We start from the raw sequence: 12,184 nt of genomic DNA, 5'->3' as shown, positions 1-12,184 counted from the left end.
CTCTCTATCTATCGTCCCTCTCTCTTAGACTGTCTGAATTGCAGTCGTATCACTGCCCTCACAGATCGTGTGAGCTCTCTAGAGGCCAAGGTAAAGTCACATCTTTCACTGGGAGCTTCTTTCAGGGGGGAATTCACTAAGAATGAATTGTGTCCACTGATAGCTTTGTTTATTTGTACCTCAGTGTTTTATGATGCGGTGTCTTCATCACTCCAGTCCTCCATTATCATTCAAACAAACCCCCTTTTAACATTGTTTGATCAATCACATTTCATGCCATCCCTTTCTCTTCCTGTTGCTCTTTCTCCCAGGTTCAGCTTCTTACTTCCCCTGCCTCCACCTATCATCGACAGACGGAGTTAAAAAATGAACATGATTCCTCCTCCCTGATGGGGGCACCACCTGCTAAAGGTGCTCCTGGGGCTCAGGGTCCCGCAGGTAAGTTTATCTCTTTGTGTTACAGATTGAAGTGGTCTAGATCTCAGATCTAAGACTGCATGTGAAGCATGCATTCCTGTTCCATTGATTTTAATGGAGCAAAAATTTATGTTCTTTAGACAAAAGGCAACTTTTTCTGTATTTCAAACAGTAGAGCATTGTGCTTTAATGCCGGAGTCAAGGGTTCAAGGCCACGCATTTAGCCACATCTAAGATCACATCTTTTTGCAGTGTATTCATAATGACTCTTCAGTACTGGATCCATTTACATCCAGTAAAGGAGAAAACTTTATTAGCCAATAAGCATGTAGAGATAATCCCATTCTCTATAACAATAATGATAATCCCAGAACCCACCTACTTTTCATTTATCTCCCAGCACAGATGTTGGGGATTTCACTGTGGAGAGATTAGAGTAGATTTAAGTTGTGTGTGTATTGGACGGTGTGAGCGCTGATGGTAGTGGGTGTTTTTTGGGGGAATGCCATGGTGCTTGTGGCTTTGAATCGCACCGATTCATTGCTAGTTGCCATAGAGATGTAGTACTGAAACATTAAAGAGGCTTGTGAAGATTTAAAGGGGCTAATTGTATAGTAAAAACTGTAGGACTGCACTTGACACTGTGTCACAGATTTCATTTCCACCAGCCAGACTGCTGGCAATAGAGCACAACAGTAACCGCAGACTTTTTAAGCAGCCTTTGTTCTTTAAATAGTTTCCCATTCAGTTTCACTGTAAGAATATTAACAAATTTTAAGCTAAGGACTCCCAAATAAGATTATCTCCTCCCTAAAATATAAATCATCTATACTTCAGTGTCATAATCTTTCAGAATTCATTCTAATATCCTGATTTGGTGCTCAAGAAACATTGCATACACACACACACATATATAACTGTGTTTTTACTAGGTGAAAAAAGTGTAATATTATACAGTTAAATAAGTGGCTTTTATATTGGTGTTGTACTAAAGCCAAAGCAAATTATTCAAATATTAAACTGGAAAATGTTGACTTTGTATTTTTTTCTACCCTCGTTTAAAGGGTTAGTTCATCCAAAAATGAAAATTTTGTCATCATTTACTCACCCTCATGTTGTTCCAAACCAGTAAGACTTTCGTTCATCTTCAGAACACAAATGAAGAATGAAAATCTTACAGGTTTGGAACAACATGAGGGTGAGTAATTGATGACATAATTTTCATTTTTGGGTGAAATGACCCTTAAAGAGTAATATTATATGTATAAACCTACTGTGAAAGATTTTCAATTCAAATTTATTAGTATAGAAAACAAAGAAGAAAAAAACGAAGGCAAAGAATTTCATGGAAGTGCACTGTCACTGCTGTGCTCATTTTTAGTGTCCACGGTAGCCCTTCTCTGATTGGTGGATCTCTCTTTAGGACTATGGATAGTGTAGTTGTCCCATTTCTCCCTCTGATGACATCAAATCACACTTTTCGAAAATAATGAATCATCTCTGTCAGTTTATGTATGTCAGCACTATATGAAGTGCATCCTTCATGCAGAAAAACATTCTTTTTGGTAGTTAATACCCATTCCTTAATTCCCCTTACCCGCTCCATGGCTATCCCTCGCTGTCAGTGTTCAATCCTATCATCACTTGAAATGTGGGAGAGATTAAAAGGCAGGTTCCCAGAGATTTCCGAAATGACTAGACATACTGTTAAGAAAAATCCGGAAAACCCTTGTCGCACTTATGCAGTTTTCCTCCTCCCTGTGCTGACTTGGCAAAACTATTCAGCAAATCGAGGGCAATTCAGTTCTTTCCACACAGAACGTTGAATAGATTTGTTGCCCACAAGTTCTTTACCTCAGAGCAAAGTCAATCCTCAATCCATTCAAGATACCACAGCCATGAAGGATTGTGGTGGAAGGATGAGGCACAAATTACCTTTGAGGGGATTATTTCCATGTGCTGGTTAGACAGATGGAGAGAGTGAAAGTGAATCTGGTGCTTCCATGGCAGGAATGAGCATTTGTGTGGAGCTCTTAAACTGTGTGTGCTGTGCAGGGACGTCACGAAATTGCACAATTATTGTTTTAGCCCAACTGAAATCGAAAAAGTTGATGTAAATTAGACATATGCATGGATTCAGTAATGCGGGGTATATTGCAATAACATGCATGGTATTGTTATAGTGGGCATTTCAAAACACTGTGAATAGTTGTAGGTACCTTATTATCCAAATTGTTTAGATTTGTAAAATGCACATTAGTAAAACTTCATTTATTAAAAGTTCATTTATTTCAGTAATTCAACTCAAATTGTGGAACTCGTGTATTAAATAAATTCAATGCACACAGACTGAAGTACTTTAAGTCTTTGGTTCTTTTAATTGTGATGATTTTGGCTCACATTTAACAAAAACCCACCAATTCACTATCTCAATAAATTAGAATACTTAATAAGATCAATAAAAAAAAAAAAAAGAATATTTTAAACAGAAATGTCAGGCTTCTGAAAAGTATGCTCATTTCTATGCACTCAATACTTGGTTGGGCCTCCTTTTGCATGAATTACTGCATCAATGCGGCGTGGCATGGAGGTAATCAGCTTGTGGCACTGCTCAGGTGTAATGGAAGCCCAGGTTGCTTTGATAGCGGCCTTCAGCTCATCTGCATTGTTGGGTCTGTTGTCTCTCATCTTCCTCTTGACAATACCCCATAGATTCTCTATGGGGTTCAGGTCAGGCGAGTTTGCTGGCCAATCAAGCACAGTAACACCATGGTCATTGAACCAGCTTTTGGTACCTTTGGCAGTGTGGGCAGGTGCCAAGTCCTGCTGGAAAATGAAATCAGCATCTCCATAAAGCTTGTCAGCAGAAGGAAGCATGAAGTGCTCTAAAATTTCCTGGTAGATGGCTGCGCTGACTGAGGACTTCAGAAAACACAGTGGACCAACACCAGCAGATGACATTGCAGCCCAAATCATCACTGACTGTGGAAACTTCACATTGGACTTCAAGCAACATGGTTTCTGTGCCTCTCCACTCTTCCTCCAGACTCTGGGACCTTGATTTCCAAATGAAATGCAAAATTTACTTTCATCTGAAAAGAGGACTTTGGACCACTGAGCAACAGTTCAGTTCTTTTTCTCCTTAGCCCAGGTAAGACGCTTCTGACGTTGTCTTTGGTTCAGAAGTGGCTTGGTACGTGGAATGTGACAGTTGTAGCCCATTTCCTGAAGACGTCTGTGTGCGGTGGCTCTTGATGCACTGACTCCAGCTTCAGTCCACTCCTTTTGAAGCTCTCCTAAGTTCTTGAATCGGCTTCACCTGACAATCTTCTCAAGCCTGCGGTCATTCCTTTCACTTGTACACCTTTTCCTACCACACTTTTTCCTTCCAGACAACTTTCCATGAATATGCTTTGGCACAGCACTCTGTGAACAGCCAGCTCTTTCAGCAATGACCCTCTGTGGCTTACCCTCATTGTAGAGGGTCTTGATGATGGTCTTTTTGACAACTGTCAAGTCAGCAGACTTCCCCATGACTGCTGTTGGGATTACTGACCTAAACCCAGTATTTATACCCTGAGAATGGTAATTTAATAGAACTTGAAATTAAATATTCTAATAATTTGAGATACTGATTTTTGATTTTGATGAGCAGCAAGCGGTAATCATCATAATGAAAACAAAAAAGTCTGGAAATATTTTACTTTATGACTAATAAATCTAGAATATATTTAAGTTTTACTTTTTTAATTAAATTACAGGAAAAAAAATGACTTTTTCATGATATTCTAATTTATTGAGATGCACCTGTAGTTTCAGAACGATTTTATCCAGCAGATGAATGATGAAAACATCAACAGCCAATCAGAATCCATCCTGCTGTAATGAGCTTGAGCATTTAAAATGACAGACATGTATGCGCTTAGAATAAACAGCACAATATCGTCCGCTGGTGTGGACTCTAATAATAGTTATCTTTATAGTTATCTTTATAGTTATCGTTATCGGGCCTTAATTCACTCTCAGACAATAGGTGACACTTATGGAAAAACAGAATAACCCAGTTTTTTATTCACTGTGGATTGTCAAAGAACACCAAATCATATTTATTTTTAAACATTTGTGTACACATATACATTTTTACGTTTTTACATTTTAATCTGAACTAAAACATGCCAGACCAGAAAAGATTTCTAGATATTGGTTGAAAACAATTCTTTATTATTGGTCTTTATAGTTCTGTTCTTTTGCACTGTAATCTGTTTGCAACATTTGTTTACTCTATACATACATTTTATTGTATTAAAATGTTCAAGATTCATTTTGTTATTTGAAAAAAGTTATTAAACTTGTTATTAAGAGGACAACATTTGAAGTTGAAGTTTCTTTTCAATCTAATTTTGTAATGTCAATAACATGATAATACTTTTATATCATGATAAAAGTGCAGCAATTATTGTAATATTAAAATATATTACATCACATGCCTAATGTAAATACACTTACTTGTTAGTTTTAATATGCAAACAAGCAATAATAATAGCACAACTATAAGACATGTTGTCTTTGGAATAATTTATATCTTTTATCTCATCTCACTCAATTGATACTTTACAACTTACAACTTAAAAGCATAAATATATAAACACTAAAATATAATTTATTTCACAGTCGTGGTACAAATTCAGCTGTAGCGCATTGCCAGAGCAGTGTGTTTTAGACAAGCAGCTTTGAGTGAAAATGAAGGTAGAGTGGTCCCTGGTTTCCTGCTGATGTGTTCCTGGCTCTTAGCTCGTCCAGCTTGTTTTCAAGTGAGCAGTCATTGGCAAGCAGGATGCTTGGCGTAGGCCGTTAGTTTGATCAAGACATTAGCTGAGCATGAAGCCGTACCCCATTCTCCTACGCCTCAGTCAGGATTTCAGGGAAGCTGAATGTTATTCTGTGTGGGACTTTTTCCATGTCCAGTGGGGTTGTCTATCATAAGATATCCCAGAAGAGAAAGGCAAGGAGGTTAAATTTTCCATCTCATTTTCTCCTTGCCTGGTTACTGATATAGATCTAAACTACAAAGTTTTTGTTGTCCTCTTCAGGTTATCCTTAAAGGAGTAACACAACAACAGGTTGTTGGATTTGCGTTACTCTAAAATACAGTCACCATGTTCCGGTAACAGAAATGGTGTGGTTGTGTTCATGGCCAGATGCTTGGTGGGAGAGAAACATGAGATTTTATTTTATCATCAAGTCTTTCAGGGGGAGAATAACATGAGTGATTGTGTAAATATATTGATGTATCAGTTCATAAATTATTCCTTTAGGGAATCCTGTCTCTGTAGTGATGTCACAGATGATGATCTCACATGATGAGCTCAGTGTTATTTAGACTGTGTCTGCCAACAGGCACTTCACCGATCCACTGATTTTTATCAGGCTGTGGGATTGTTCCAATGACAGGCCTGGAAGATACTTTAGTGTAGAAGATTGACATTTTTATAGACTAGAGCAGAGAGTGCTTTAAGAGTGAGAGAGTGCTTTTATCTGGAGAATCCTTATACTTCCTGTTTAACTGTACATTTATGTCTGTTTGTCCCAGGTCCACAGGGCGAGAGAGGCCAGGATGGCTTACCTGGTAAAGACGGTGAGTTGTTTTATGCCTTAGTCTTTTCAATCTAAAATACACTCTCAAACACACATACACACTTCTGCAAATTTACAGCTGAGGTCTGCTGCCCAACCTTGATTCATTCATTTAGTTTGTAAGGACTGGGCAGAACATTTCTAAAAGGTTTCCCTTGATCAATACATGCATAAAACAGGAAATGATGTAGACCTTCTTAAAGAGACAAAGTCGTCAGAGACAGAGACGTAAACGGATTATTATTACGTATTTTGTGTTCTGCAAAATAAATAAAGGTGTTCAGGTTTGCTTGATTGTTTGTTTGGAATGACATGACGGTGAATAAATGATGGCAGAATTTAATTTTTTAGGTGAACTATCCCTTTAAAGCCCTGGGTATACTTCGTTTTTTTACGCATACTCTAGTGTACGCGCACAGTCGAGCGCACAGCCTTGCAAAGCATACATCACTTGACTCGTGCTCGTACACAGGCATTTGACGCATGCGCGGTTTTGAGCAATCTCTCGCCACGAGTTACAATGCATGTAAATATATTTGTATTATTTCATGCTAGAGTTGTACAAATGAGGGTACTTTCTAACCTCTTCGCACAATCTGTTGTCTGTATAGGCCTCAATTGTCGCTGTAGCTTGCATACATTCCGGTCTGTTCTGTTTATGCAGGTTTTCTTTGACTACCTTGTGAATCGATGCCCCCAGGGCACGGTTGCCACCTTGTGGATAAACTAATTAATGCAAAAAAAAAAAAAATTAAATGGCGGTGTGCGAACAGTACACGCGTACTCTTCTGATGATGAAATTTGAGTCGCGCGCACTGTACGCTGAACCTCGCGTACGCGTAAAAAGTGAAGTATACTTTGGGCTTAAGAGTGTGTTCATACTTGGCAGGTTTGGCTCGATTAAAACGAACTCTGGTGCGATTGCTCTGTTAGTGTGAACGCTGCCATCCGAACCTTGCACACCAAACAAGCGGACCGAGACCCCTGAAAAGGGGAGCTTCCAAACAAACTCTGGTGTGGTTTGACTGAAATATGAATGCAACACAGACCAAAGACATCTGAAATGAACCCAAGACAGGACATGATGTCACAAGATGTGACCCTAAAAAGGAGAAAATGCTCAAGTATACCTGGTTTTTCTCCTCATGGTAGCTACGTTTCCCATTACAGTTCAGTACAGGCGTCAGAAACACCGTGTCCTTGCAGCAGATCTTTGTTTGTGTGCAACGAAGGAATTCCTGTCACTGTTTTTACTCCTTTACACATTTTTTAAGCTCTTCATGAGTACTGAGCTGGTAAAAATACAATCATATGTACGGACTAAATGTATCATTTTTTTTTTTGGTCCGGACCAAAAGAACCAAGAGATCCGAATTTCATGTGTGAACACACCCTAAGAAGGTCTTCATCAAAGCTCAAGAAGTGTAAAGTATAGTAATTTGCACAATCTGGGTCTACTCACTCAAAAAGAGGTTCAGGTTAGAGAATGAGCTAATAATCAGACATATTTGGTCACTATCTCTTCAGTTTTATGCCTCTGTAGACCTTGCACATTACACATGTTTTCTGTATCTGTAGGTAAACCAGGTTCTCGAGGTCTGCCAGGACCCAAAGGAGAGGCGGGTACCAGAGGTCCATCTGGGGCTCCAGGGTCTAAAGGAACAGCTGGTCCTCAAGGTACTTTGAACAAATCAAGTCCACAACACTATCACAGGATTCTGAGATCACAAAAATCACTCTGTGACTCAAGACAAACATGGTAGAACAGCTATGTCCTATTAACACATCTCATGTTGTTGTCTAATGTACAGATCAATTGAGGAACACAGAAATGGCACATCCAAAAGATCTTTGTTTTAGAATCCCAAAAGCTGTATTCGTACATCAGTTTATATAATTGTATCCATTTAAAACTGAGCCGTGCTGACCTATGCCTTACAAGAGTGTGGTTTCTCATCATGCTGACTTTTCTGCCATAAGAGGTACTATATGAAGACATTGACGAGTCAGCATTGAGCCCCAAGTCCACTTGCCAAAATATTTGTGCTTGGACCACATTGTAAAAAATCCTTTTTTTGTTCACAGCATGTAGTGCTGTGCTAGGGTTTGCCTAAAAACACACACACATCAACTAACATATGTATCGCTTACTCCAAGACTCAAAGATAGTACAGAATTTAGTACTGTTATAATATTTGAAACATGGCCACAGGTATGAAGGGTCTTTTACCCGAGCCATGACTGACTGAAGGGGCTTTAAATGACCCTAGGTCCTATGGAGGGGCTCCTCAGCCATGTGAATCCAATCTAAAGTGAACATGAGATATGTATACAATACTTGCTTCTTATTTCTTCCATATGTTTGCCATTGTGTTGTTTTTCTTGGATTTGCCTTTTTCTTTACGCCTTCATGTCATGCACAATGAACTGTATCTGATTGCTGTATTCTCTCAAAAGACGTATGTTTAAATAAAGCAAGATAAATCTAGAGGAAAATAACGTCAAGGTATATGGGTAGCTGACATGACATACTTTTTGGTAGCTGACATGTCCTGTGGTGTGATGAGTTGTACTTCATCTAAAACTGTTTTCAATAGCATTTTGATCATTCTTTTTTTTTTTGCAGTTTTATCACCTCATGTTAATTGACGGACTACATGGACTTATTTGCATTTTTAATTATTTGTACTTTTGAAAATTCATTTATCACTTCACAGGACTGTTAAAATGAACTAGTTAACCTAAAAAGGTTATTGTAAAAATTGTGAAAAAAATGTTGACCAGTTAAAGCTATTTCTGTATATTCAATATTATATGTAAGCAATAAGGTATGAGAGGCTGTGCTGTATCGTGAATAAGTCGCGTCGTGCCAAACAACGCCCTTCAGCCGTGATTTATTCATGATACAGCACTAGCCTCGAGTACCTTATTGCTTTTATAAAACGGTTACCACACAATACAAATATTAAAGCCAAAAATATGTATCAATGCAACTTTCATGACGTAAATTTCACTAAAAGCCTTCCTTCCGCCGGAAAAAATAGTCCCTGACCGTGAACAGTGACCGTGACTGTCTTTATGAGTGTGTCAGTCAGTAGAGAAGACTTTTACATTGAAAAGACTGAATTGTTGTGAACACGGAACAAGACGCAACTGACAAATGCTTTGACTAGCGCTGTCAGTCACGGAAAACCCCTTAACTGTTAAAAGGACAAGATAATACATTAGACATTTAAACAGATTTTTTATTATGAACATAGGACTGACCTGAAGGAAAATGCTAAATCTGAATGCAGGTAATAAACTCGATCTCTTTTTCACAATACTCTTCTACATAATACAGTAAGTTTCAATGAACAATATCAATTGAGAACAAACAGTTTATGTTGCTAAGAGTGGTTGCTAAGGGTGTTGTGTAGTGATACACAGAACCGTTGGGTGAAGCGGTCATAGCCGTGTTTTATTGTGAATAAAACACAGTTATTGACCAATCAGATTCAAGGACAGGAACTAACCGTTTTAGAAAATCATATAAATATCATGTATAATATATATTATGTAAATTATATTTTCAATTGGCTATTGTGCTATTGGCTAGAGTCTTTGTGATTGTTTTTACTCTTGACTCAGCAGAATACCAGTCCACGCAATTCCTGTTAAAGGGAAACAGGACATCCTCTTTACATGATGCTCTTACATACACACAATGAACTGTTATTCACTCAATTAGCATTCCACAAAGCAACAGAGACTCCACATGTAACCTGTGCTGTGACACTAAGAATGAATTTTGTCCACTGTTAAGGCTGTTTATTTGCACATGCTGTCTACATTGTTTTATCGACCCATTCTCTAATGGTATTGTATTGTAACACAGAGATAATAATAAGCCCAATTTACATGCCTAATTTACATAGAAAGGAGGCATGTTTACAGAGAAAAGATTGACAGTACTTATGATGCAGTGCTATTTCAGTACATTAAGCACCTGGTTAAGCTGGATTGTGGGTGGTTAGTGAATAATAAGAAACAGGTTTTTGCTCTGCAATACCATGTGCAAAAATGACACAATTGTTTAGTGAATTTGCCCCTCAGGAAAAGAAAACTGTTAACTCATATTAAAGGAATTTTATCCTACTTCTCATCTAACCTCTTTTCCAAATAACTTTAGTAAACATTTTCTTGCATTGCATCACCTTTAAAACACCTAAAGGAGAGACTGATGAGAAATGTGGTGATAAGGATGCAGGGATGTCAGAGGTGAGTATTGAGGACAGAAGAGGAGAGGAAAGGAAAAGAATGGAGAATGAAACGACAGAAACGACGAAAGACAGGCAGATGAAACTCTTGTTCTGCAATCACATATTTTTGCACACCAGCCGTGACATGTAGCTTTTCTTTCCTTTATTTTTTTCCTGCTTAATCAAAACTAACAGGCAATAAGGAACCAGCTGGAGGGATATTGTGTAGGTACACACACACACACACACATCCAGAAAGAGAGCTGTATGAATCAGCGCAGTCACCAGCCAGGTTTTAATTTATTACACACCAGAGTCGCTAATATGCTTCGGCATTTAGCAGTGTTTATTTGAGTTTTCCCAGCTCTCCCTGTTAGAGTCCAGCACATGGCCATTATGGACCCCCTCCTGTTAATTACAGCCCACACACACAGTCACACACAAATACACGCCGCTCTCCTGCCCCTCTTATTAACCCTTTTCCTAGAACAGCCATGTATCGAAACTAAATACCTCATTCTACCTCAATCTGCGATCTCTTTCACTTCCCCTCCTTCCCTTTAGGATGCTAAACATCCCGTAACTTCCTTGGAATTCTTTTATCATATACTGTAGGTGCTCTGCATAGTGTGCAAAAACACTCTATATATTCTGTTATCTTTTTGTTGAACGACAACAGCGCCTTATAATTGACTATTCAGGGGAAAGATGGCTTGAAATGTAGCACTTTGTGCGTGTGTGTGTGTGTGTGTGTGTTTGAAGCTTTCTCTTACATCTCTTTTTTTTGCTTTCTCCTCAGGTCCACAGGGACCACCGGGCCTCCCAGGAGAGAGGGGCCTCCCTGGGCCACCCGGCCCTCCCGGGCCCCCTGGCCCACCAGCCCCTGTGCCTGAACAAGATTCTGGTATGAGTACTAATCATTTAAGGGGCTTAAGCGATAATGTGTCATCCGGTCATTAGGGTGATAAGGACCTTGTAAAGTGAAGAGGTCTTGTATCACCCTAAGGGGTTTAATTTGCAATAATGATTGACTGATTGTACTTTTCCGCTCTTATTACACTATTGTTTAAAAGTTTGCAGTCAGAAAGATTAAAAAATGTATAAAAATAATGCTGATTATTTTTTAATTAATACTGCATTAAAGTGATCAAAAGTGACAGCAAAGACATTTATAATATTACAAAATATTTCTATTTATTCTATTTTTTACTTTTCAAATAAATGCTGTTCTTTTGAACTCTTTGATGAATAAAAAATCCTGAAAAAAGTGTATCACAGTTTTCATAAAAATTAAGCTGCACAACTGAATTTCACATTGACAATAATAAAAAAATGTTTCTCATCACCAAATCAAATTTGTGACCCTGGACCACAAAACCAGTCATAAGGGTCAATTTTTTGAAATTTAGATTTATACATCATCTGAATAAATAAGCTTTCCATTGATGTATGGTATGTTAGGACAGGACAATATTTGACAGAGACACAACTAATTCAAAATCTGGAATCTGAGGGTGCAAAAAAATCTAAATATTGAGAAAATCTTCTTTAAAGTTGTCCCTAGCAATGCATATCCATTCACAAAAATAAATTTTGATATATTTACGGTAGGAAATTTACAAAATGTCTTCATGGAACATGATCTTTACTTAATATCCTAATGATTTTTGGTATAAAAGAAAAATCAATAATTTTGACCTATACAATGTATTGTTGGCTATTGCTACAAATATACCCGTGCAACTGGTTTTGTGGTCCAGGGTCACATAATAGAATGATTTCTGAAGGATCATGTGACACTGAAGACTGGAGTAATGATGCTGAAAATTTAGCGTTGCCATCACATAAATTAGTTATATTTTAAAAGTATATATTAAAATATTTCAAATTGT

General features: G+C 38.0%; 1 protein-coding gene across 4 annotated transcripts in view; it reads left to right on the top strand.

Annotated features, from left to right (window-relative positions):
* The window catches only part of emid1 (EMI domain containing 1), a 72,618-nt gene that overhangs the window by 48,840 nt on the left and 11,594 nt on the right, over positions 1 to 12,184 (top strand). For all 4 annotated transcript variants that reach the window (XM_051892598.1, XM_051892596.1, XM_051892599.1 and 1 more), the window contains exons 5-9: positions 29 to 90; positions 312 to 438; positions 6,008 to 6,052; positions 7,630 to 7,728; positions 11,092 to 11,196. In XM_051892598.1, coding sequence (XP_051748558.1) covers positions 29 to 90; positions 312 to 438; positions 6,008 to 6,052; positions 7,630 to 7,728; positions 11,092 to 11,196 — 438 coding nt within the window. The remainder of the gene's footprint in view (positions 1 to 28; positions 91 to 311; positions 439 to 6,007; positions 6,053 to 7,629; positions 7,729 to 11,091; positions 11,197 to 12,184) is intronic.

This window comes from Ctenopharyngodon idella, chromosome 5 (assembly GCF_019924925.1).
Source record: "Ctenopharyngodon idella isolate HZGC_01 chromosome 5, HZGC01, whole genome shotgun sequence".
NCBI lineage: Eukaryota > Metazoa > Chordata > Actinopteri > Cypriniformes > Xenocyprididae > Ctenopharyngodon > Ctenopharyngodon idella.
This window is presented reverse-complemented; position numbering and strand designations above follow the sequence as displayed.